Here is a 26,281-nt window from a genome sequence, read left to right as displayed (position 1 = left end):
GCGCCATTGATCAATCTCTGATTTTCTCAACAAGTGGAAAAATAAACTTTTTGTGGTGGGGTGTTTTTGGCAGCGAAGCTACTTAAGATAATTTTGCATCCTGACTTTAACTATTTCTAAAAACAATTTTTGTACAATATACTTATCCTATTCATCTGATTTCTGGAATGATTTATAGGACAACATAGCATTGTATTATAGGAGAAACATCTCTGTAAGCTAAAAATGTTCAAGTGTTAATGTTCATATGTCATATCGTCTGAATTTAAAAATTTCGATCTTATTAATGTTATCATCCTTGTTTTGACAGAAACTTAAGCATATTTGACCTACCTTGTTATCAACAGGTGTTAATTCTTCAAAAAAAAGTATTAGTACGGACTTTCAATTAAAATAAGGCCAATTTTCTGAAACTTTTTACAACAAACTGGTTAAAAAAAAGAGAGAAGGGTAATTTTTTATGACATTGATAAAGTTTTTAGCATCTTGGTTAAGGAATTTCATTTAAAGAATTCTATTCATGGACAAGTATTCTGACAAACAATTATAAATAAAAATTTTCCCTCAACCAACTTCCCTCCCTCCCCCCATTCTTACTCACTTCCCTTTAGTTACAGCACAATAACAAGTTTTACGCCACATAAATATCCCAATTTTCAGCAATTTAAAAATAAATAAATGTTCTGAATCAAGGTCCCTAATTCTATTATTTCAATTTCGCATGCCTCAAGAAACACTAATGACAAATGTCAAAAGCTTTGTCAAAGTTAAAACTACAAATAACATAGAAGTTTACAAAAAAGGTCATCATTCAATTCTTAAAAAAATTAGGAATCATCAAAATCATTTTATTAACAAATTTCAATTTTAATGCATAATACAACATTACATAAGTATAATATCATTAAGTAAGAATGAGATTATTTTTCTATTTGGCACAAAATAATAATAAATCACATTGTTTTAACATAAATAATAAGAAAATAACAAAAATTTAGGGGGTATAAAAATAAATGCTTAATAAAATAATACAACTTATTTAACATAAAATAGGTATAAAAATAACAATAAAACCAGGAATAATAATTTTAAAATAGATAAACTCAACCTCATATAAAAATGATGAAAACCTACAAATCTATTATTTTTTCCACAGGAAAACTTATCTTTAACACTTTAAATTCATAGAAATGGTTCATATAACCACATCTGTTAAAGTTTTGGGATATACTTGGATATCTTTCTTTAAATTAAACACTTTTTGAGCCAATACATCCAATGGTTTACAAAAGATTCAACATGGGTAATAAATTAATTTTTTTTATATTTCTAATACACAAATTTCTACATGAAAAATTAGTTTAAATCTAAGAGGTGGGTAAAAAACGGTGTTTTAGTTTTATTTCTTAAATAAGGTAGGTAGGTACGGATTTTTATAACAATTCATATTTTTTGTAATTTTGAGAACAATATCATTATGAGAATTCTGGTTTACATTTGAGTGGAATTTAAAAACAATATCAGGACAAAATTATACAGTCTTTTTATGCATAGGTAGACGACTAATATTTGTGACATAGATTAATTACAAATTATTATGGTACTAATTTAGCTAGGCATATGTTATGTATGTTGGTGTTTAGCAAAGCATTATAATTTTATTCTATAGGTATGCAAATTTCCTTTTGTTCTAAGGCACTTAAAATGTTGCAAAGAAATCTTTTTACTTCCTTTTCTATATTATGATTTTCTTTAAGTTTTCCTTATCTAGTTCATTATTTGATATTTTACTGCACTACTTAATGAGGATTTTTTCTCCTGACTTAAAAAAAAAATTCAAGTAGTGCAGATGCATTTATTATACCTTTTGGTGAAAAAAAACACGTGCGTAAAAATTTTAACCATTTTAGACAGTATTATGCCCATTAATTTCATCTAGAAATTTTTTACCCCCCCCCCCCCCATATGTTGGTCAAAAATTCATGGCATCAGGAACTATTATCTGTTTCAAAATATCTCAGTCCTAGCCTGAGAAAATCTCTAAAAAAAACCTCTAAAACGGACAAAAGTTCCTGATTCTACTCCTCAAGGCCTTTTCTGGGAGCACCATGAAGCCATGGTTCTGGTGCTATGAATTTTTCACCCCCACAAGGGGGTCCTAAAAATTTGAGAGTGAAATTACTGAGCATAATACTTGTCAAAAATGGTTCAAATTTTTACACAAGCTTTTTTTCATCAAACAACTTAACAAATACAACTGTACTACCTAATTAAAGGGGTAGTTTCACGAAATGCATTTGAACTTAATTTAGTAAACCGCATATTTTTTCTTAGTTAATGTGGTAAACTACATTTAAATAGCATATATTGGAAATTAATTCAATTTTCTACCACGTAGTTTTCAAAATATCAAGACCTGAAAATTGTCTTTTTTGTGATATATGCAATTTAAAAAGACGATTTTCAAGTCTTGATATTTTAAAAACTACGTGGTAGAAAATTGAAATTTTTTCAAATATATGCCATATAAATGTAGTTTAACCATTTAACCAGGATAAAATATGCGGTTCACTAAATTAAGTTCAAATGCATTTTGTGAAACTACCCCTTTCAAAAAGTCGGGAAATCCCCGACTACTTACGACTAAAATTGTCATTTGCATTGTAAAAACTAGAAAAATGTGCTTTATTAACACCAACTCCTGTTCATTGACCTAACTAAGTTATTGCTCTAGAGATTTGAGTTCAGTTCTTCTTGTTGACGACTGAGAAAGACGACTTCTTGTTGCATCGCGGATTTTTTTTTTGTATACATTCTCTCATCACCTAATACTTAAGGATCTACAAAAGAGACCATAATGTATCTTGTGCCCTAGAAACAATTATCAATATGATTAAATTGATATTAAAATTGTTTTTTTTTCTGCCTAAGGATCAACAAATGATATCATAATGTATCGTGTCCCCTAAATCATTATCAATATAATATAAAATTAAAACAAAAATTCTACTTCAAAATGATCTATACCTAGGCAACAACGTAAATTTGGTGAAAATGTAGTTTTTGGGTTAAGTTATTCATACGAAAGAAAAATTATTTTGTCTCCAACTTTTTGAAAAGTAATAAAGACAAAATAAACTGCAATAAAATGCTATAATCTTGCAAAATCTATATGGGATTTCTACCTTTTGTATCTTGCAAATATTTGTGGGTAAACTGGTGGTAAATGAATCTAATCGCAAATACTTTTTTTCTTTTTATTTGGAGCAAAATTATAAAAGAAGTTTTTTTGTTTAATATTATAAAATATTGATAATTTCCTTTGTAGTATGAAGTCCTTCATGATAGTGGGTCAGCCTGCCAGGATGCATGAGCATGTAACCTTTCTTTGTGTCTTGCACTTTGCACTTGTACCTCAAGAAGTTGCAACCACCTCCCTGAAACATAGGAATTACAAGATTAGTTAGGGATATAAAGGGATAAGACATTGGAATATAAATTGATGTTCATCCCAATGATGATACACTCAATTACCTCTTCTGTAAATTACAATTAGTGGTTGAAACGTTTGGAAACTCAATCTAATTAACCAATCAATCAAAATTAATTAATTCTCCAAAAAGTTGTTAAGCCAACTAATAAGAAAACGTTATTATCAAACTTAGGAGACTAGTGTAATGCACGTGGTGTTTATTACACTAGTCTCCTAAGTTTGATAATAACGTTTTCTTATTGGTTGGCTTAACACTACAAACAATCAAAACAAGATCAAACCTCATAATCTACGCCCACATGATTCAGTGCAACATTGATAGTGTAGGTTGAGCTGTCGTGGTGAGGTCGCAGGTATGGCTGCTCGTCTGGACGATACCTGTAAAAAAATTCAATATTTAAGAACAATTAAATAAATTAAGACTGGTGTCAGTTTAAGCGCATCCTATCTTATACCCTTGTCATAAATATGTTGAAAATTGTTACCTATATTGTAGTTATGTGACGCATTCTAATAAAAGACACAATCGTAACCTGAAGACAAAGGTCTTCTTGCAATAAATGGGTTCGTTGTCCGAGTGTGTAAACTGAAGGTGCAATGACAATGATGGTACATTTTTTATATATCTTTATTCTTTCAATTTTACAACCCGCAAAGATAAATAAAATGATGCTTTTACCTGACCATAAAATTCATGAGTGATCTGGGAGGTTGATGGAAATATCCAATGAAAACAGATTCTTGAAGTGGCCTCACATAGGTATCAAGAATATACAGCCATTCATCATCAAAACCTAGAAAATATTTGTTTTAAACTCTCTAGTAAAACACAGTTATATTTAATTCTCAATACCTATCCTTAATACAGATATGATTCAGGAATAGATATTATTATGACTAGCTGTTCGCCCCTAACAAGTAAAGGAGAAAGAAGGTAATAAATTAGCCTAAACCAACCTAAGACAATTATAAAGATTCAGTGAGAATCATCATACGATCAAAAGAGATATTTCTGTTATCTTATGGTTTAAACATATAACCTCACTACTTCATATAATAGGAAGTGACTAATGAAAAAAATTACACCATTTTTATGTTTCTTATTTTATAAGACTTTTCATCACAATATACTGAGTGACACTAGGTATTATATTGTTTTTTGAAGAATTTATTTTGTGTATACTAACCAATTTGATTCATATGTATATCTCTGGTTGGAACTGCTTCATAACCACCAGCTAACCTGAAATATAATTATAATTTGATTCATATGTATATCTCTGGTTGGAACTGCTTCATAACCACCAGCTAACCTGAAATATAATTATAATTTGATTCATATGTATATCTCTGGTTGGAACTGCTTCATAACCACCAGCTAACCTGAAATATAATTATAATTTGATTCATATGTATATCTCTGGTTGGAACTGCTTCATAACCACCAGCTAACCTGAAATCAGGGGCGTCCAAGCTTTTTTTTTTGGGGGGGGTAAAAAATTTTAGGGGGGGGGGTAATTCGTGTTTGGGGGGGGGTAAAATGGCGCGCGAAGCGCGCCGAAATTTTTTTTTACCCCCCCCAAAATTTTTACCCCGGGGGTAAAATTTGATTGGGGGGGGTAATTACCCCCCCTAAAGTCTGTTGGGGGGGGGTAAATACTCCCCCCAAATCTGTTGGGGGGGGTAATTACCCCCCCCAAACTAATTTACCCCGGGGGTAAAATTTTTTGGGGGGGGTAATTTAATTATGTAAAAAAAGCACCTACCTAATCTATTAAGTTAATAAGTACTATCTTATAACATAAAGTAGTAAGTAAGGTTTATTTGACTATAGCTTCAGATTTAATTACTTTTAATACTGAGTTCTCCTTTTTAGGAAAGCTTCACATAGATCCCATGATGGTTCCTATATGAAATATACTATTTCATGCATTGTTTTAGGTACCTATCCAACCGAGGCCCAACCTATCCAACCGAGGCCCAAAATCATCTCTATACAAGGAACATCCTATCCTTTACATAACTGCTTGTCAAATCTCCATAAACAGGAACATTCTACCCTGTTATAAACTATCTGTGATTTATTGTTAATATTATCGTTTGTTTATATTTGGTTTAAGTTTATATTTTTGGCAATATATTAAAATTAATACTATTCCTATCTCTTTCATTTAATAACCTCTTATTATCTATTTCAGATATAGGAGGGTTAACCTTTACATCAATAGATATCTAATTGTGTTTAACTATTCCAGAGAGAATGGTAGATAGCTGCGGGAATTACTTGTGTTGAAGACTACGTCATTAGACAGGTAATTTCCGTCTATTTCAATGGTAGCAGAGCTACAGTGAAAACAACCTCACATAGCATCTTACCTTGGACATAGGCTAGCATTCTCTAGTATATCTCTTGTGAACATACGGCAATCCGTAACTTAATCTGTAAAACCTTAGAACGGTCACCCGTTATTAAAGAAAAGGTTCAATGCACGTTACAAAACAACCGAAAATCTTAACGGTTCTGTAACAACTAACGGACACCCGTTTATAAGAGATAGGAAGTGGTTACCCACAAATAGATTCAAGTAATAAACATATCACTGTTTGTTACGGAAAATGTCAATCCAAAAAATGCTAGTTAACCCTCTGGATCTAGAAGAATGCGAGAATTACGCGGAATTCAAGAGACGAGTAAGAGCATGGAAAACAATTACCCATGTTCCTGAAAATCAACGTGGTGCTGTACTAGCATACAACTTGACCAATAAATCAAAATTTGGTCCAGATCTCCAAAATCATGTATATACTGAACATGATGAAGAAGCTCTTGGAAATGATACAGAAGGAGTCACTAAAGTGCTTAATGTTCTTGATAAGTACCTAGAAACAACAGGTATAGGCAAAGCTGCTGAAAAATGGGATGCCTTCATTGATATTCAGCGAAAGCCAGGTCAAACAATTAAGCAATTTATAGGACACTTCGAAAACATCTTGAAAGAGTTTGAAACAACCTTTGGTACAATAAAACCATTAGGAAAAGCCCTTCACCTACTGAGAACATCAAACTATCTGACTCTCAGTATGAAATGATAATGGCAATGGCAGGATCTCATGATGAGACCCTAATCTATGATAAAATTAAAGATGCTGTTGTATGTCAGCTTACTGATAAAATCAACGACATTAAAGGAACAGCTAAAGAAGTCAGAGCTGAAACAGCTCTGATAGCTGAAGAAGCAAACTCTACAGAAAATGTGGACTTGAACGACATTGATGAAGAGATACTTGCTGAAGGACATGCTATGGCAGCCAGTTTCTACAAGAAACAAGCCTGGCAGAAGAAACAACAACTCCAAAACCAACTAAAGAACCAACAACCTGGAAATAGACAACAACAATTTCGACAAGGTTCTTATAGAGGAAGAGGAACATACCAACCAGCCTCTAACAATAGAGGCAACTATCAAGCCTACAACAACAGCAACCCCCAAGGCCCAAGATGTGATTTCTGCAGAGCAAGATCACATACTCAAAAAGATTGCTCCCAATATAGAAAAGCCAAAGAGCAATTCTTCAACAATAAAAGAAACTCTGGAGCAGGTTACTTCCAAATAAATGTTGCTGAAAACACAAATGAGGAACAATCGACTGGACAGGACAACCAAGATCAGGAACCTCAGGAACTTGGAAGCATCTGCCTCTCAGAAAACTTCTCTCAACTGGAGCTCAGCAGATTCACAACTGAAGCTCTAAATTGTGCAGCCTTGGACACATGCTGCTCTCAAACAGTATGCGGAGAAAAATGGTTGAAAATTTATCTAGACAACCTTCCATCTCCACTACATAATAAAGTTACTGGACCAATGCCAGCAAATATCAAATTCAGGTTTGGGAACAACCAATCCCTGACCTCGAAGGAAAAATGGTGCCTACCAATCTTCCTTGGGGACAAACTTACCTCAATAGAAGTATACGTTATCTCGTCTGACATTCCCATGCTTATGTCCAAATCAGATCTACAAAAATTCAACGCTATCTTGTACATGGCACAAGACAAAGCAATGATAAATGGAAAGATGGTTGAGCTGAAAACAACATCAGCGGGCCATTTCATTGTCAACCTCCTTGAAGATGGGGAAGCAGGTGACATACTATACCTGGAGGATATCTTTGCAGTAAATCTACTAGCTGCTGACCCCAAAACACAGCTTAAATCTTTGCAGAAACTGCACAGCCAACTAGGACAAAAAATCAGGAAAATCAAATCCTGACAATGAGAATAAAACAGGAACATCTCACCCTGTAATTTCTCCACCTAATGAGAATAAAACAGGAAAATCTCACCCTGTAATCTCTACCAACGAGAAAAGAAAAGCAAGTGAAAATGAAGAGCACTTGGCTAATAGAGCAAGAAGTGAGCTAAGAAGAAAAAGTGACACCTCCACTTCTTATCGCAGAGGAAGATCATACTCTACTGAAAAATCCAAGAGTCATGAACCTCATAGGAGCAGGGCAAGCTACCCCTCCAAGAACAGGACAAGCTACCCACCAAAGAATAGGGCAAGCTACCCCCCTAAAACCAAACAAAACCCCCCTAGGAGCCAGGGCAGATACTCTAGGAGAGATGATAATAAAAACAAAACTGAAAAGGGAAGAGGAAAACAACACACCTCACCTATCAAAGACATTCCAGAAAAATTTCTGGAACAGGTACCTGCCGAAAAGCTAAATGAGATGGATCTGAACACCATCAAAACTGATGATGAAGATCATTATATCATCATAGATCAAGCCATTCCAGATGATTGTCTAGTAACTCCACTGGTATTTTATTCATTCCCTGCTTCATCAATGCAAGAAATGGTCTACTACTGCAAAACAACCATAGAGCAGGCAGCCAGAATGAAAAAAACATACATCACCATCAGCATTTTTCAACGCTTCATGCCCACCCTCGGAGTTAGAAAAATATGCAACATTGCAAACACCATTGCAGACATTGTCATCAGTCTAAGAAATCAACTAAGGCTTCCAGAAGAAGAAAGAAACCCAAAAATGCGAGTTCAACAAAACATATTTAATGTTCATGTCGCCTTTTCTACTCTGCATTTCCCTCCAGCTCTGGAGTACATGTGGCCTGAAATAAGGACCATAAATTACAGGCTAAAGCAGATAAATGATAGGCTGGAAACAAACCACATCAACATACACAAATGGGTAACAAAACCAATTAGGGGCGGACGTATTGCTGTCAAAGGTAGTCTCTACACGGAATTCTGCAATAAAGAAAACCTGGGACTAAACTTGAATGAGCTAGGTATGAAACAAGTTGTTAAGGGTTTCATACGCCACCATGTGTATGGCGTTTCAGGTGAAAGAGCTCCAGCAGCACTGGAAAGACAACCAGTGCCTCTTGAAATGACCGGTGGATACTTGATGAATGAGAAAGACAGCAGAAATATTTGGGTTGATACCCACATGGCAGTAATGGCTGCAAAGATTTATCAAGCTAATCAAGAAAGGCAAGACAACAACCCAGAAGCTGTTATTGAAGAAGATATGACTTTTAGGTACCTATCCAACCGAGGCCCAACCTATCCAACCGAGGCCCAAAATCATCTCTATACAAGGAACATCCTATCCTTTACATAACTGCTTGTCAAATCTCCATAAACAGGAACATTCTACCCTGTTATAAACTATCTGTGATTTATTGTTAATATTATCGTTTGTTTATATTTGGTTTAAGTTTATATTTTTGGCAATATATTAAAATTAATACTATTCCTATCTCTTTCATTTAATAACCTCTTATTATCTATTTCAGATATAGGAGGGTTAACCTTTACATCAATAGATATCTAATTGTGTTTAACTATTCCAGAGAGAATGGTAGATAGCTGCGGGAATTACTTGTGTTGAAGACTACGTCATTAGACAGGTAATTTCCGTCTATTTCAGTTCCACACTATTATAGGTCAATCCTTTGAGTGGTTTTAGGCTATTTTTCTCCTCCCTTTTTACCCTTTAGAAAACACGAGTTCTTAGATGCTAAGGGCGCCACTACTATTCAAATATATAGTAGTATCTCATTCTTTAGAACATAAAAATACAATAATTAACTCACTAACCAATGAACCAATATGATTTTACTTTAAAGTGAAGCGTCTTATAGGTCCTAATAAGTTTTATAACTAGTTTTGAGACACCCTGACATCCTCCCAAAAGAAATCGCCTATAGAAATTCTTTTTCATTATTTAATGAAATATTTAATTTAGTTAGGTATCTATTTTATGGAATCTTCAGTGCTTTACAATTACATCATAGATCCCCGGGATGGTTTTAGCCCTTATAAAGGCCCAAGCAAATAAAACATGATCAAACTATTAATTTTTTTGTTATCATGGTTAAGAACTGTTTTAACTGGTTGGACAGTAAAATTTTTTTTTTAAAGAACATTTATTTTGGGGGGGTAATTACCTCCCCAAAATGGTTTGGGGGGGTAAATACCCCCCCCCCAAAATCGTTGGGGGTGCCTACGGCACCCCTTAGGTAGGGGTAATTTTTTTTTGGGGGGGGTATTGTTCACAAAATTTTGGGGGTGCCAAATGGCCCATTACCCCCCCCCTTGGACGCCTATGCCTGAAATATAATTATAATTTGATTCATATGTATATCTCTGGTTGGAACTGCTTCATAACCACCAGCTAACCTGAAATATAATTATAATTTGATTCATATGTATATCTCTGGTTGGAACTGCTTCATAACCACCAGCTAACCTGAAATATAATTATAATTTGATTTATATGTATATCTCTGGTTGGAACTGCTTCATAACCCCCAGCTAACCTGAAATATAATTATAATTTAATTCATATGTATATCTCTGGTTGGAACTGCTCCATAACCACCTGCTAACCTAAAATATAATTATAATTTGATTCATATGTATATCTCTGGTTGGAACTGCTTCATAAACACCTGCTAACCTGAAATATATTTATATACCTATCAATTTCGTTTTCTAATACTTTGCCTGGCCCCCTTATTGCCCATATGTGCTTTGAACTTTTAAAAAATGTTTTTTATGATTACAATTTAAAATTAGCTTGCTAAAATTTTTAACTCTTTTTTGTCAAAGAAATTACAAGACTATTTGGTGCTTTCCTTATTGCTCGATCATTTAATACCTTTGGATTTAAATATCCATATATGCTAAAGGGATAGTTTCACGAAGTGCATTTAAAAAAAAATAGTGAACTGTAAGTTTTTTCTATTTTAAATAACGTAGTAGTGCATAATATAAAGTTATTGATTAAAATTAAGAGATTTTACCAGGGATTTTCTTTAAAAAATGAGTTTTTCATTTTTATTTTCAACTTCGTTGCGTGTTATATATGGCAAAAACTTTTTTTGTCATAAATACAACTTTAGATAGCATTTACTAGTTAATAGAACTTTAAACTTTTTATACAACAAAATACATATAACAACAAAGAATGACCAATAAAATATTCAGTATGGTACTTAGAGTAGTGATCTTTTTATATGTCTTAGTAGAATAAATTAGGCATTTGATAGATATGATTGTGATAAAGAATTTTAACATTGACCTGACCAAACTTTTTTTATTTGACAATATCTAAAAGAGTTAGTGATTTGCAACATAAATTACATGAGAATGGTCTTTATATATATATATATGTTGTATGGTTAGTTGGTATTTCCGTGTGAGATAATGTGTATATTGTAAGTAAACCGGACGGTTTTCTTTATTTTTTTAAAAAGAATCTATAGAAAACCTGTCCTATAGTGAACCGGGCGTTATTTTTTTTTATGTTTTTTAAGTAACTTGTCCCAAGGGGAACCCCTATTCAATTTTTTTATAACTCTTGTGAAATATGTGGAAAAAGATTATCTAAAATTGGTGTTTTGGCTATACATATTTGGAAAAAAATAGACCATTCTCATGTAATTTATGTGGCAAATCTCTTTAACTTTTTTCGATATTGTCAAATAAAAAAAGTTTGGTCTGGTCAATGTTAAAAATTCTTTAACATATAATCATATCTATCCAATGCCTAATATATTCTACTAAGACATATAAAAGTTCACTATTCTAAGTACCTTAACTCTTTAAATACACTTCATAGAACTATCCCTTTTGTTTGCTTAAATAACTCATTTAAAAACTGAAATTCACCACTTATTAAATCATTTAAAATAAGTTATCGGGACAGTTTTCACCCTATGCCTAACCCCTGTGGAAGCGCTCACCCTGCGGGTCTACACAGTATTCAATATTAACCAACCTGCTCTAAAGTGATTAACAAACAAATGAAAAAAACTTTCCTCCCAAACTTATTTTTAATTTATTTCAACAATAACTTAATAAGTGAAGAAGGTTTTCAGTGCTCAACAAGTACTTTGGAGGAAACCGCCGGTTATTAAAATCAATAAATATCTACCTTTCATCATGATTAGATCCACTACTCCATTTTCCGAAATGCTCCGCTTCCCCAACAAACTCGTCACAAAACTTCTCTGTAAACACTAAAAAATGGGAAAATATTTGTACTCATTAACAACAACAAAATTCGTCTTGAAAAAAATAAATTCAAATACTTTGAATTTCTCAAATACATCCTTTTAGAAAAGGAGCGGGATGTCTGTCTCTGTGTAATGAAGGATCTCGCTTTATCATATGTTTTTTACTTTGAAAAAAATAAATTAAAAGTACGTTCGCCCCCCCCCCCCCCCCCTGTAAACCACTAGAGGCCTCTTGGTGCGTAGCTGCTAGTTTGCATAATCAACATTCCATAGCTCAGACAAAACTCTAACAGTAAAAGAGATCGTTGTCTAATGTCCTATACAATAGTACAATAATATTTACATAAAAATCTTACTTGGAAACCAGTAAACATCTGGACATGGGTTGGCAGGTTCGTGACCCTTTTCTAAGGCTTTGGAATAGTTCACATGCAAGTATCTTCGCTCCCAATCATATCTGAATATAGTTTTTATGTTTTAGATAAGATCTTTGCTTAACTTTAATACAAAAGTAAAAAAATACTGAGAAAAGGTTCATTTTAACTTTACTACATAGTAGCTTCGCCGTAAACTGTTTTTTTTTTAGGAGGAAACACATCTTAGAGTCGTTGGTCGATCGGCGGTCCAAAAATAATAAATGTATAAAGACTTCTACCTGTTTGTTTTCATTTCCCAGAGTTCATTATTCAAATGATTTGTAGCAAACTTCTCATTATTGATCAAATGTCCAAAGTTGACCCTGTTGGACACAAATATGAACACATTCCTGGTCCGCAGGTTGGCCGTCAGGGCCATGTCTGGGTCCAGTGACTCGTGCAGGTACAGGTCAGCAGCCTGACCCTTCAGAATCTTGCTGGAAATAAGGTAGCAGGAGCTGATGTAGGGCACATTCCAAAGACCACGTCTCTCATTGTTTACAATCTCCATGTAGTCCAATGACCTGAAAGATTATTGGGTTTTAATTTAACATGCTAGCTATTATAGATTACATAAACTATACAGACTTAAAATATAATCCTATAAGAGAAAGTATAGGTACCTAATATTTATGTATATATTCATAAACTGAAACACTTAATTGATATCTAAAAAGTAAATTATTTAACATTGTTGTCAAATCCTTACAAACCTGGCATAGAAACCATCCTTGGAGAGCGCCCCCCAGAAGTTGCTCCATGCAGTGTAGGGCCTGAACATCATGGGTGCCACCACGTCCCTGTTCTGCTCAATCAACAGCTTCAATGTGTCGGAATTATCCAGGTGAGCCACAGAGTCAATGACGAATACATAGTCGCAGGATTTGGTTTGGCAGAGTTCCAGGGCCTCGTTTCTGGCGTTTACTTCTTGCTCTTCAATTGGGATTACCTACACATATTTGTTTACTTGTAGATTAATCTTTACAAGAGTTTTATTTAGCAATATTTTTGGATTTTTTTTCCAAGGTATTGGTATATGCAGATTGCAGGCAATGATATTTAAGTAAGGGGGGGGGGGGAGTTCTGACACATTTGCGTAAACCTGGTGTATAGGCTTTATCTTTGGACTGAGAGGATAGGTTATTAGGGATAAAATCATTCTAGTATTTTGATGAATATCTCCCAGATTTAAGATTTTTTGGATAGGCCTCCAGATTCCGGAGCTCCAGGCCTCCAGGTGGTCTCTCGACAGGTAAAAATGAAAAAAAAAATTTTTTTTAAGAGTTAGATGTCAGCATATGAGACAAAATATGTATGTTTTTTTCTTCAAATATGTGAATAACAATCAAAAAGAAGCATATTTTGTTTTATAAGTTAACCTCTAACTCTTTAAAAAAAATCTTATTTAAAATTTTTACCTGTACAGAGACCACCTGGAGGCCTGGAGCTCCGGAACCTGAAGGCCTATCCAAAAAAGCTTAAATCTGGGGGAAATTTATCATAAAAGAATGATTTTATCCCTAATAACCTATCCTCTAAGTCCAAAGATAAAGCCTATACACCAGGTTTACGCAAATGTGTCAGAACTCCCCCCCCCCTTATAGCCCTGATCTGGCTTCTAAAGGGGGGGGGTGTAATAACTTTATGGCAAAATAAGGTAGGGTTGGTATATCCTAAAACAGCAAAGAGGGTTGGTAAGTCATAGAGAATTTTGGTTTGGGGGATGTCAAAACTTTAGCGTGCTCGAGCTGTCTCGAGTTTACTCATATCATTAACTTTTAAAAGTGTGATTGAATTCCTCCAACTTCTTAAGTTATCATTAGTTTCATTTACAATGTTGGATTAAGGGACAGCTGTCATAATTAGCATGGAGTTGAAACTTACCTTAATACTTTTGTAGGTCTCAATCAGATTTTCATTTCCCCAATATTCCACAAACTCGGCAACCTGTTTAGAATGATACTCCGCGGCATTGTGAATGACGAGATCAATGTATGACTTGTCATAATCCAGGTTGACAACCCTGTCCAGAAACTCGTCGGTGAACGGAGTTGCCTCCTCAATGAACAGCGCCATCAGGATCTTGGGAGGGGTGGGAAAGTCTGTGAAGTCAACAGATTCTCTCCAACAATCCTCACAGCCAAGTTCCTAAATCATATGATTTATTTCAGACACATCTTTAAAAATTACTTATTTCTAAATCCTGTTTTCTGTTTTTGCAATCAAGTTGAATTAACGTAATGTTTTTACTTTTCATTGAACACTATCATGCAGATTAGGCCGACTCAAGATGCAAAATTTTTTGGCGCGCTATTTTAACCCATTCTATTCATAAATATAAGACTATTGATACCTTTAAAAGTGTTCTCAGCCTATTTGTTCAGCAATATGTCAAATTCGAATTTCATAAAAAAGGGGAAGGTTCCCCCCTGGGGGTGAAATTTTTTTTTCTTTCAAACCATGGCTTTATACACCTTCCTGAATTCGTCTTGAAGAGTATATTAAGAATCAAAAAACGTTTTTTAAAAATATTGATCCCAGAAAAAGTTATCCTCAAATAACCGTCAAAATCACCTGATTTTGCTAAAATGGCCAAAATTGTTAGTTTTTTGAGAATTGCTCTTGCTATGATCAAAATATTTTAAAATCGTTTTTTGATCCTTAATGTACTCTTCAAGACGAATTCAGGAAGGTGTATAAAGCCATGGTTTGAAAGAAAAAAAAATTTCACCCCCAGGGGGGAACCTTCCCCTTTTTTATGAAAATCAAATTTGACATATTGCTGAAAAAAAGCTACCAGAACACTTTTTTTGGTATCATTGGTCTTTATATCATAAAAGGAATGGGTTGAAATAGCGCGCCCATTGAATTTCAAAAAAAGTGGTAATTCTGAGTCGGTCTAATGCAGATAATCAATTTTGTCAATAAGGATTACTTTGGATTCACTAAAAAGTAAAAGACCTAAGTTATTCTGGGACGCAAAGAGAGGTAAATAGAAGCAGAAGTGTTTTTTTTAGAAAAGAGAGTACCTATGATTTATCTTAAATAAGAAAAGTTACCAACATTGATTTAATGTATATATCCAAAGTCTTCTTACCTTATGCCATTGGCCAGGAATGTAATTTCCAATCATGTTTAGGAAAAGCTTGGAGGGGCCATTTCCATGGAAAACCATGGGCATTGTGTTGTAAGCCATGTTGAAGAAATACGGATGGTCTCCTAGAAAGTAACATTATAATTAATTAGGTAATTTGATTCAAATTTTAGAATGTATAATGTTAGAAAACATACCAATTGGATTTTAATAACAAGTTTATCCCTCGAAAAGTTAAAATACCTCATCTATTGAGATTCATTCTTACCAACAAAACCACTCAATAAATACCTTTGCATTCCAATTCTTACGTTCTAATAACAATAAAAAACCTTTAGTTACATCTAATAAAAAAATTTCTCACCTTCAAATTCCAACAGAATTTCTTGCTCATTGCCATTGAGATTCTGAAATATTTCTGCCCTTGTATCCAGTTTGATGTCGTATTTCTTCTTCACCTCTGGGTCTAGGAACAGCTTGGTGTAGAAGAGCTGGTCATCTTCGGTGTTCTTCAGGTTCCCGCCAGCTTGTAACATCCCATACACATCCTGCATTTAATTTAATTTGTCAACATCAGGAAGAGGGGGGGGGGGTCAAGGGACTGTAAATTATACTGGTACCCGTCTTTTAAAAAATAGTCTTGATTTGATGGTCAAAACTCGTAGTGTCCAATTTATTTACAAAAGAGATAATTTTGTTTGAATTCATTTATCATTCATAGTATTACCCCTCAAAATCCCTGGTAAACATCGTGATTGTATTTATTTGTAAAACTACTCTGTCATGTACACTAATGCATGTACACTTTCAGGCCACCAAATCACCGGAGAAGAACAACGGGTTGCCTGCGGCTCACTGCGGCAGACATTCTAATTTCGCGGTTGCAATTAGCAAATAAAGATTCTAATTTTTCAGACCGCTTAATTATAATGTCTGCCGGCTCTTTAGAGAACTAAGCTGTCCAGAATTAACAAACAGGTACAGCTTAATTCTCTATATAATACACTGAAACTAACATTTCATCTTCCCACTAATACAAATAATGTACATTGGGGGGAGAATAGGACCTAGTTAGGCCGGGTGAAGTTTTGGTTTCAACCACCTGGCCAATGTTATAACATATTCTTCTCTAGGTATAACATCAAATACTCCACAAGATATAATTGCAGACCATTAAATGCACTGCCCGCCTCTCTGGAGACCCTAACCGTTACTCCCGTCCCGGCAGCCGTGCAACCCTTGGAGAATCTTTTGGAGAACTTGATCAGCTTTGCAGACACAGCTAGATTATCTTTGCTATAGCTGCTCTATAACTATCCTGTCTGTAAGTCTCATACCTCAAGGGGGATACAGCATCCTTCCCGCACATACTCATATTGGTCATTATAAGATCAGGCTTTCGAAAGTTTTTTTTTGCCCCTGCAAGGGCTAAAAACATTGGAGTAATAAGTTAATCCTTTCTGGGTGGAGGGATATAATATTACATTAGATATAATTCAAAGTGAAAATTTTGTATTTCTGCAGGGGTGTATGTTTTGCAATATTTCAAAATTGAAAGAAGGAAATATTCAATTTTTTACTAAGTATATAAATTGTAAAGAAATAGAGCGGACTGAGAGGGAAAAAATATTCAATTAGGTTAGAAAATATCATACACTAAACTAAAGTACCTACCTACTTATTACTTTTAGAAAAAAACGTGTTTGGGTGAATTTTAATTAAGTTTTAAACTTAAAAGTTTCATATATGAACTAAAATCTAATTTATAAGGATATTATTAATCAAAAGTTAGGTGATAAGTCAATTAAACTTTGATTAAAGTGAATTACAATAATTTAAAAGAGAATTATCATAATATTGGCAATATACATAAACAGTACACGTGACGCTAGTATTGGAATAAATGTATATAGTATAGATGTATAATCCAGATAACTACCTGGCCCATGTGGTGGAGATCCTTTTCGTCTACTAACAAAGTGTTTTCTATTCTTTTGTAGTTACTTGGCTAAGCTTATATTTCTGACAGTATCTCCACCCGTAGGCAGAGTTACATGTGGCTCATGCCACCTCTATTCTTTAACTTTAAATAAAGAATACGCCCCTAGAGGCCTCTAGGAACATTTCATGTTGAGGGACATAGGTCTTGCCTAGACCTATGAGAAGATTCAATGTAATGCAGAACCATATCGATTAAGTGGTTAGCGTGATTCTTTGTTACACACACTCACAGATCATGTTACTCTATTATAAGGATATTATATAGTATAGATAGGCATTGCATTTTTAAAAAATACCTTAATAGAGCCAATAAAGCCTCCAGAATTGAGAAATCTGTATCCCTTCTCTACCACAGGATATTTCTCCTTGAGATTAACATCTGGCCAACAAAAATTTTCAGCTCCAAATATTATACCACCTCCCATCTTCTCATATTGTCCTAAATAATTATAACGTTATTTTAGTCAAGGAGGAAAGAGACATATTAGTATCCAACGTTTTAAAAACGCGCTCTCTAATTTTTTAAAATCTAAGGGTAGAGGATCAAATCAATTAGGTATGTAAATGAAACAATTAAAATTCTGCGCAGATTCCATATGTAATAAAAAGTAAATAAATATTTTCATAGCCTATTACTGCAACAAATTTACCTAATATAGACTCGCTGCTGGCAGCGAAGATGACGTCATAACTGTCTGTGAACATCATCATTCCATCTTCTGACTTTCGTTTCTCCAGTTCTTCTTTCAATAAGTTTACCTTCCAACCTCCTCCTACAATTAAACAAGACATGACAAGATCCATAAGTTGCGAAGCTAAAAAAATTGTGGATGGACTAACCGATTAAGTGAGTTATAGAGCAGATAATCTGTGTTATCTTGAATAGCAGCTGAGAAATTTAGGGTTTATCCAATGAGTTTTGTTCCGGGCCTTATAAAAAAAAATTCCCCTTCCCTCATTTCGTCTTGGAGCTTCGCCACTATAGACTAGGGCGAAGCTGAAGTTTAATAACTTAAAGAAAAATTGAACAAGGATCAACTTCCTGCAGACAAGCAACTGTTTTTCTGTAACTCACAAACATGTGTTTTTACCGGTTCCATCGGGATTCCTCCCACACGGGATTCCTCCCACATGGGATTCCTCCCACTGAATTCCTCCCACGGGATTCCTCCCACACGGTATTCCTCCCACACGGGATCCCTCCCACGGGATTCCTCCCAAACGGGATACCTCCCACGGTATTCCTCCCACACGGGATCCCTCCCACGGGATTCCTCCCAAACGGAATACCTCCCACGGTATTCCTACCACACGGGATCCCTCCCACGGGATTCCTCCCAAACGGAATACCTCCCGTGGTATTCCTCCCACACGGGATCCCTCCCACGGGATTCCTCCCAAACGGGATACCTCCCACGGTATTCATCCCACACGGGATCCCTCCCACGGGATTCCTCCCAAACGGGATACCTCCCACGGTATTCCTCCCACACGGGATCCCTCCCACGGTGTTCCTCCCACATGGAATCCCTCCCACGGTATATCTCCCACATGGAATCCCTCCCACGGTATATCTCCCACATGGGATCCCTCCCACGGAATTCCTCCCACACGGGATACCTCCCACGGTATTCCTCCCACACGGGATACCTCCCATTGTATTCTTCCCATTGGGATCCCTCCCACGGTATTCCTCCTTCACGGGACTCCTCCTAAAAATGTTTCCCATTTTCAATTTTTCAGGGTGGGGTGACCTTCCACACCCCTTTAAAAAAAATTAAAATAAATTTTTTTTTTTCATTTTAAAATTTCCGAGAGGGTGGGGTGACCTCCAACACCCCCCCCAAAATTTTTTTTTCAAAATTTTGTTTTCCTTCATTTTCAAATTTTAAACTTTTCATGTTTTTATTATTTGAAAAAAAAAATTTAGGGGGGTGTTGGAGGTCACCCCAACCCAAAAAATTTTAAATCCAGAAAAGAAAAAAAATTTTAAAAAAAAATTTTTAGGGAGGTGTGGAAGGTTACCTTACCACCGAAAAATTGAAAATGGAAAAAAAAAAAATTGAAGAAAAAAAAGGTCATCCCACCCCCGAAAATGAAAAAAAAAAATTTGATAAAAAATTTTTATGGAAGTGTTGAAGGTCACCCAAACCTCAAAAATTTGAAAATGAAAGAAAAAAAAAATTTTAGGGGGTTGTGGAAGGTCACCCCACCCCAAAAAATTTTAAAATGAAAAAAAAATTTGAATAAAATTTTTTTTGGGGGTGTGGGAGGTCACCCCACTCTCAACAAAATTGAATATGGAAGAAAAAAAATTTTTTTTAAGGGGGTGTGAGATATCATCCTTCCCCCAAAAATCTTAAAATGAAAAAAAAAAAATTTGAAAAAAAAATTTATGGAGGTGTGGGAGGTTACCCCACCCCAAAAAATTTAAAATGGAAAAAAAAAAATTAGAAAATTTTTTTTTCCCGGGGAAGTGGAGGGTCACCCCACCCTGAAAAATTGTAAAAATATGAAAATTAAAGAAAAAAAATTTTAGGGGGTTGTGGAAGGTCACCCCACCCCAAAAAATTTAAAAATGAAAAAAAAATTTTAAAAATTTTTTTACGGGGTGTGGAAGGTCACCCCACCCTGAAAAATTGTAAATGGGAAAAAATTGAAACATTTTTAGGAGGAGTCCCATGTGGGAGGAATACTGTGGGAGGGATCCCGTGTGGGAGGAATACCATGGGAGGTATCCTGTTTGGGAGGAATACCGTGGGAGGTATCCTGTTTGGGAGGAATCCCGTGGGAGGGATCCCGTGTGGGAGGAATACCATGGGAGGTATCCTGTTTGGGAGGAATCCCGAGGGAGGGATCCCGTGTGGGAGGAATCCCGTGTGGGAGGAATCCCGTGTGGGAGGAATCTCGTGTGGGAGGAATCCCGTGTGGGAGGAATACCGTGGGAGGGTTCCATCGGGATTGAACCCAAACGGGATTGAACCCAACGGGATTGAACCTACGGAATTGAACCCGCACGGGATTGAACCCGCACGGGATTGAACCCGCACGGGATTGAACCCAACGGGATTGAACCCACACGGGATTGAACCCACACGGGATTGAACCCACACAAGATTGAACCCACACGGGATTAAACCCACGGAATTGAACCCGCACAGGATTGAACCCACAAAGGTGTAGGTTTCCCCCAATTTTTTTTCTTCAATTTTTTGGGGGGTTTAAGTCTCCTCTTCCAATTTTTTTGGGGGTTGTAAGTCTCCCCCTCCATTTTTTTGTTCAATTTTTTGGCGGGTTTAAGTCTCTGCACCCAATTTTTTTTTGTGGGGGGTGTAAGTTTCCCCCTCCAAATTTTTTATTTTTTTTTCAATTTTTTGAGGGGTTTAAACTCCCCTCCCAATTTATTTTTTTCTTGGTTTTTTGGGGGTTGAGAGCCTCCCCCACCAAATTTTAAAAATAAAATACAAATTTGGGAGGGGAGGCTTACACAATTCTGTGCGGGTTCAATTCCGCGTGGGTTCCATCCCGTGTAAGTTCAATTCCGTGTGGGTTCAATCCCGTGTGGGTTCAATCCCATTGGGTTCAATCCCGTTGGGTTCAATCCCATGTGGGTTAAATTCCGTGGGTTCAATCCCGTTGGGTTCAATCCCGTGTGGGTTCAATCCCGTGGTTACCCCGTGGGAGGTATCCTGTTTGGGAGGAATACCGTGGGAGGTATCCTGTTTGGGAGGAATCCCGTGGGAGGTATCCTGTTTGGGAGGAATCCCGTGGGAGGGATCCCGTGTGGGAGGAATCCCGTGTGGGAGGAATACCGTGGGAGGTATCCTGTTTGGGAGGAATCCCGTGGAAGGGATCCCGTGTGGGAGGAATCCCGTGTGGGAGGAATACCGTGGGAGGTATCCTGTTTGGGAGGAATCCCATGGGAGGGATCCTGTGTGGGAGGAATATTGTGGGAGGTATCCTGTGTGGGAGGAATTCTGTGGGAGGGATCCCGTGTGGGAGGAATCCCGTGGGAGGTATCCCTTTTGGAAGGAATGCCGTGGGAGGGATCCCGTGTGGGAGGAATACTGTGGGAGGTATCCTGTGTGGGAGGAATTCCGTGGGAGGGATCCCGTGTGGGAGGAATACCGTGGGAGGTATCCTGTGTGGGATGAATACCGTGGGAGGTATCCCGTGTGGGAGGAATTCCGTGGGAGGGATCCCGTGTGGGAGGAATACCGTTGGAGGTATCCTGTTTGGGAGGAATCCCGTGGGAGGGATCCCGTGTTGGAGGAATCCCGTGGGAGGTATCCTGTTTGGGAGGAATCCCGTGGGAGGGATCCCGTGTGGGAGGAATACCGTGGGAGGTATCCTGTTTGGGAGGAATCCCGTGGGAGGGATCCCGTGTGGGAGGAATATTGTGGGAGGTATCCTGTGTGGGAGGAATTCCGTGGGAGGGATCCCGTGTGGGAGGAATACCATGGGAGGTATCCCTTTTGGAAGGAATGCCGTGGGAGGGATCCCGTGTGGGAGGAATACTGTGGGAGGTATCCTGTGTGGGAGGAATTCCGTGGGAGGGATCCCGTGTGGGAGGAATACCGTGGGAGGTATCCTGTGTGGGAGGAATACCGTGGGAGGTATCCTGTGTGGGAGGAATCCCGTGGGAGGGATCCCGTGTGGGAGGAATACTGTGGGAGGTATCCTGTTTGGGAGGAATCCCGTGGGAGGGATCCCGTGTGGGAGGAATCCCGTGTGGGAGGAATACCGTGAGAGGTATCCTATTTGGGAGGAATACCGTGGGAGGTATCCTATTTGGGAGAAATACCGTGGGAGGTATCCTGTTTGGGAGGAATCCCGTGTGGGAGGAATACCGTGGGAGGTATCCTGTTTGGGAGGAATCCCGTGGGAGGGATCCTATTTGGGAGAAATACCGTGGGAGGTATCCTGTTTGGGAGGAATCCCGTGTGGGAGGAATACCGTGGGAGGTATCCTGTTTGGGAGGAATCCCGTGGGAGGGATCCCATGTGGGAGGAATATTGTGGGAGGTATCCTGTGTGGGAGGAATTCCGTGGGAGGGATCCCGTGTGGGAGGAATACCGTGGGAGGTATCCTGTGTGGGAGGAATTCCGTGGGAGGGATCCCGTGTGGGAGGAATACCGTGGGAGGTATCATGTGTGGGAGGAATACCGTGGGAGGTATCCCGTGTGGGAGGAATACTGTGGGAGGTATCCCGTGTGGGAGGAATTCCGTGGGAGGGATCCCGTGTGGGAGGAATACCGTGGGAGGTATCCCTTTTGGAAGGAATGCCGTGGGAGGGATCCCGTGTGGGAGGAATACTGTGGGAGGTATCCTGTGTGGGAGGAATTCCGTGGGAGGGATCCCGTGTGGGAGGAATACCGTGGGAGGTATCATGTGTGGGAGGAATACCGTGGGAGGTATCCCGTGTGGGAGGAATACTGTGGGAGGTATCCCGTGTGGGAGGAATTCCGTGGGAGGGATCCCGTGTGGGAGGAATACCGTGGGAGGTATCCCGTTGGGGAGGAATACTGGTTGAGGTATCCCGTTTGGGAGGAATCCCGTGGGAGGGATCCCGGTTGGGAGGAATCCCGTGGGAGGGATCCCGGTTGGGAGGAATCCCGTGGGAGGGATCCCGGTTGGGAGGAATCCCGTGTGGGAGGAGTCCCGTGTGGAAGGAATACCGTGGGAGGTATCCTGTGTGGAAGGAATACTGTGGGAGGTATCCCGTGTGGGAGGAATTCCGTGGGAGGGATCCCGTGGGAGGGATCCCGTGTGGGAGGAATACTGGTTGAGGTATCCCGTTTGGGAGGAATCCCGTGGGAGGAATCCCGTGGGAGGAATCCCGTGGGAGGGATCCCGGTTGGGAGGAATCCCGGTTGGGAGGAATCCCGGTTGGGAGGGATCCCGGTTGGGAGGAATCCCGTGTGGGAGGAGTCCCGTGTGGAAGGAATACCGTGGGAGGGATCCCGTTGGGAGGAATCCAGTGGGAGGAATTCCGTGGGGAGGAATCCCATGACTACCGTTTTTACCATTTAGTTTTCAAAATAACAAGACTTTAAAATTCCTATGAAATAATAATTTTAAAGGAATTCTATGATTTATGGTTGCAATCGTTTTTATAAAATGGTAACCTTAGAAATCACAAAATTTTTATGTAAATCTAAAAACATAGAAGGTATATCTAAATATCTTTACTGGTAACCCATAATTATCACATTTAACAAAAACATGTTTAGAATTACTACTTCAATCACCGCAACTCGTTAAATGCACTTCATGCAACTATCTCTTTGTATGTTTTAGTAAAACATCATAAGATGAATGATGATACCTGGATAATTCATATCTCCGCCCTGCCATGCCTGTCCAACTCCCAGGGCAACTACTTCAAGCTCAAAAAAATCACAAGACCTAAACATATATTCATTAATTCTAAATAACATTATTATTACAGGATTTAGGTAAAAGTAATTCGTAGTGTCTTGGAATCAGCAAGACCTAATTATGATTGGTTATTGCACTTTTGAATAAGTAGCCAGCCAACTGACAGTCAATTAATTAATTTCTAAACGGGATTTATTATACCTACAGAAAATTAAGCAATTGAATTTGTATAAATGCGATACTTTACCACAGAAAAAACATATCCAAAACGTAAAAAAAGGCTGATATTATCATAAATCCTAATATCAAGGAATAAAAGGGACATTGGGCTGTAAATTGCACTACTTTGGTACCCATAGTGTTAAAACCACGTTACCTTATTCGTTAGCTCAAAAACTCTGATTGAATTTTGATTGTACAAACTTTTCAACAAAGAATTTTAATCTACAGAAGGGATTATCATTGGAAATGTAAATCAATTTATCGTCCATTGTCTAATCCCTTAAGATCCCTGTTAATATCCAACCTTTCAAATCTGAGGTATGGTTCATTTTTCTCTGTTGCAACTGTAAATACTGTCAACTTCTTAGGTTCAACATCTTCTTCCTAAACAAATAATTAAAAGTAATAAAGTGTGTTTCTGTCCGCTTGTTAATTAAAAGGGGGATCATTTTTTCGCGCATTCACCGTAATGTTGGATGTCGTAAGACTCTAAAACATGGATGAAACTCTAAAATTTGGCGTGGCAATTGTTCTTATATGGTACAATATAGAACTGTAAAAAAATATTAAAAATTACCCCCTTTTTGAAGTGGTGAGACAAAATATATTTTAAGTTGCGAAGCTATACTAGAATAAACGAATTACAATAACGGATATAGAATACGTGGATATTGCGAGAGATTCTTGCATACCCTGATAAAATGTTTTTCCCAACTGGCTAAAATAACGATAGCCCCAATCCCCGATTATGTCTTCACCCCATCTCCTCCACTGACCTTAAGGGAACGTATTGACCTATATCTGAAGACTATATAAGCGACCTAAATTGACAGCAAAAATTCCTCTTTTCACTATATACGTTACTAGCGGCTACGCCCCTAGAATCCTCTAGGGGCACTGGTAGGAGGAGGAAAAGTCGACCTCATCCCATTTTAAATTTGAGTTTCAAAAGAGTTCTAAAAATATTTTTTTGGGGGGAGGGGGGGTGAAGATACCCTCTCCAAAAAAAATAGTTTAAAACCTTCCTAGGACCTATAAGAAGCTTCACTGTAAAGGAGAACAATATCGGTTCAGTGGTTAGCGAGATCCTTCGGAACAGACTAAAAACGCTTACTAATTTTTATAAATTAGGATTAGGATTACGGTTTAAACAATAAACAGAGAAAAATCTCAAAAAAAATATCTGAATATAATAGGTATAATTCGCCAAGTTTTCAGGAAATCTTGAATTCATGATGTATCTTATATTATTCAATCTTTTAAATCAATTGTTTTTATTCCCAAATTGTATCCCCACGACCCTATCCCCCTCATATATAATATGTATATAGATCATATTTCATCATGTGTTACTTAGCTCGAGTATTTAAAACAGTAAATAAAGGGTTAATAATTGAGTTGGAGGGGATATTAAGAAAAATAATATGCTAAAAACACATGTGAAAATGCACGTATAAATTTTAGTTTAGGCTGAATTGGGTCAGCTATGAACTCAAAGCAAAACATATGTTCATAATACTTGAATTTGCATAAAAATCATGTTTGAAGCCTTTCAAACATAAAAACGATAAATGACAATGATAACAATATCCATAAAGACGAGCTACACATATAAGTCCGATGATTAAACTACATTAATAGTTAAAGAGCAGCATGGATTGAAAATTTAAGAATTGTGACATTATTTAAAAGTCTAAACAAAAACACCTAGGTATACTGTTCTATAAACATTACGCAAGACATTTAAACTTCAACCCCTTCCTAGACCAAATTATAGAAATGCTACTATTGTCACATCATTTATCCTAGAAATCACAATTCTATAAAGAATCGGCTGCATCTCTAGCAAACATCGGCTCTGTATTCGAAAAAGTAAGCATAATAATAGCCAAAAACTATCTAGGGACCTATGTGATGATTCCATATAATAAAAAGACTCGAGATCTTAAGATACAGACAATCAAACTATTACAGGATAGTGCATGAATTTCATAAAAAATAAAAACAAACCTCTGTGTTAATAAAAGCTGGGAAAGAGAATAGATAGATAAAAGACACCAGGCTCAAATGTCCCTTCATCTTTTCCTCACAAGTATTAAATGCATAAATCTGAAAATAAA

At 37.1% G+C, this 26,281-nt stretch overlaps 1 protein-coding gene across 9 annotated transcripts; it reads right to left on the bottom strand.

Annotated features, from left to right (window-relative positions):
• Positions 1 to 836: 836 nt before the first annotated feature.
• Positions 837 to 26,281, bottom strand: Plod (procollagen lysyl hydroxylase). Of its 9 annotated transcripts, none has more exons than XR_013880865.1 (18): positions 26,172 to 26,281; positions 24,466 to 24,545; positions 23,887 to 23,966; positions 18,209 to 18,331; positions 17,855 to 17,997; positions 15,922 to 16,105; positions 15,561 to 15,682; positions 14,348 to 14,611; positions 13,177 to 13,412; positions 12,703 to 12,987; positions 12,404 to 12,504; positions 11,966 to 12,050; positions 4,681 to 4,736; positions 4,173 to 4,287; positions 3,775 to 3,871; positions 3,323 to 3,437; positions 2,700 to 2,967; positions 837 to 1,612 (listed from the first exon to the last, which is right to left on the bottom strand). XR_013880865.1 is itself a non-coding variant. In XM_080165566.1 (17 exons), exons 1-17 carry the CDS (start codon positions 26,238 to 26,240, stop codon positions 2,927 to 2,929), a joined length of 2,196 nt encoding a protein of 731 aa, XP_080021692.1. In that variant the 5' UTR covers positions 26,241 to 26,281; the 3' UTR covers positions 1,958 to 2,926. The 9 variants fall into 9 exon arrangements, 3 of the variants coding, with proteins under 3 accessions (XP_080021692.1, XP_080021693.1, XP_080021695.1); XR_013880866.1 differs by having other exon boundaries at positions 837 to 1,603; XR_013880867.1 differs by having other exon boundaries at positions 837 to 1,663; positions 2,714 to 2,967.

Source organism: Acartia tonsa, chromosome 6 (genome assembly GCF_053477335.1).
Source record: "Acartia tonsa isolate MP-2025a chromosome 6, ASM5347733v1, whole genome shotgun sequence".
Lineage (NCBI taxonomy): Eukaryota > Metazoa > Arthropoda > Copepoda > Calanoida > Acartiidae > Acartia > Acartia tonsa.
The sequence above is the reverse complement of the archived record's forward strand: the minus strand, read 5'-3'. Positions and strand labels throughout refer to the sequence as shown.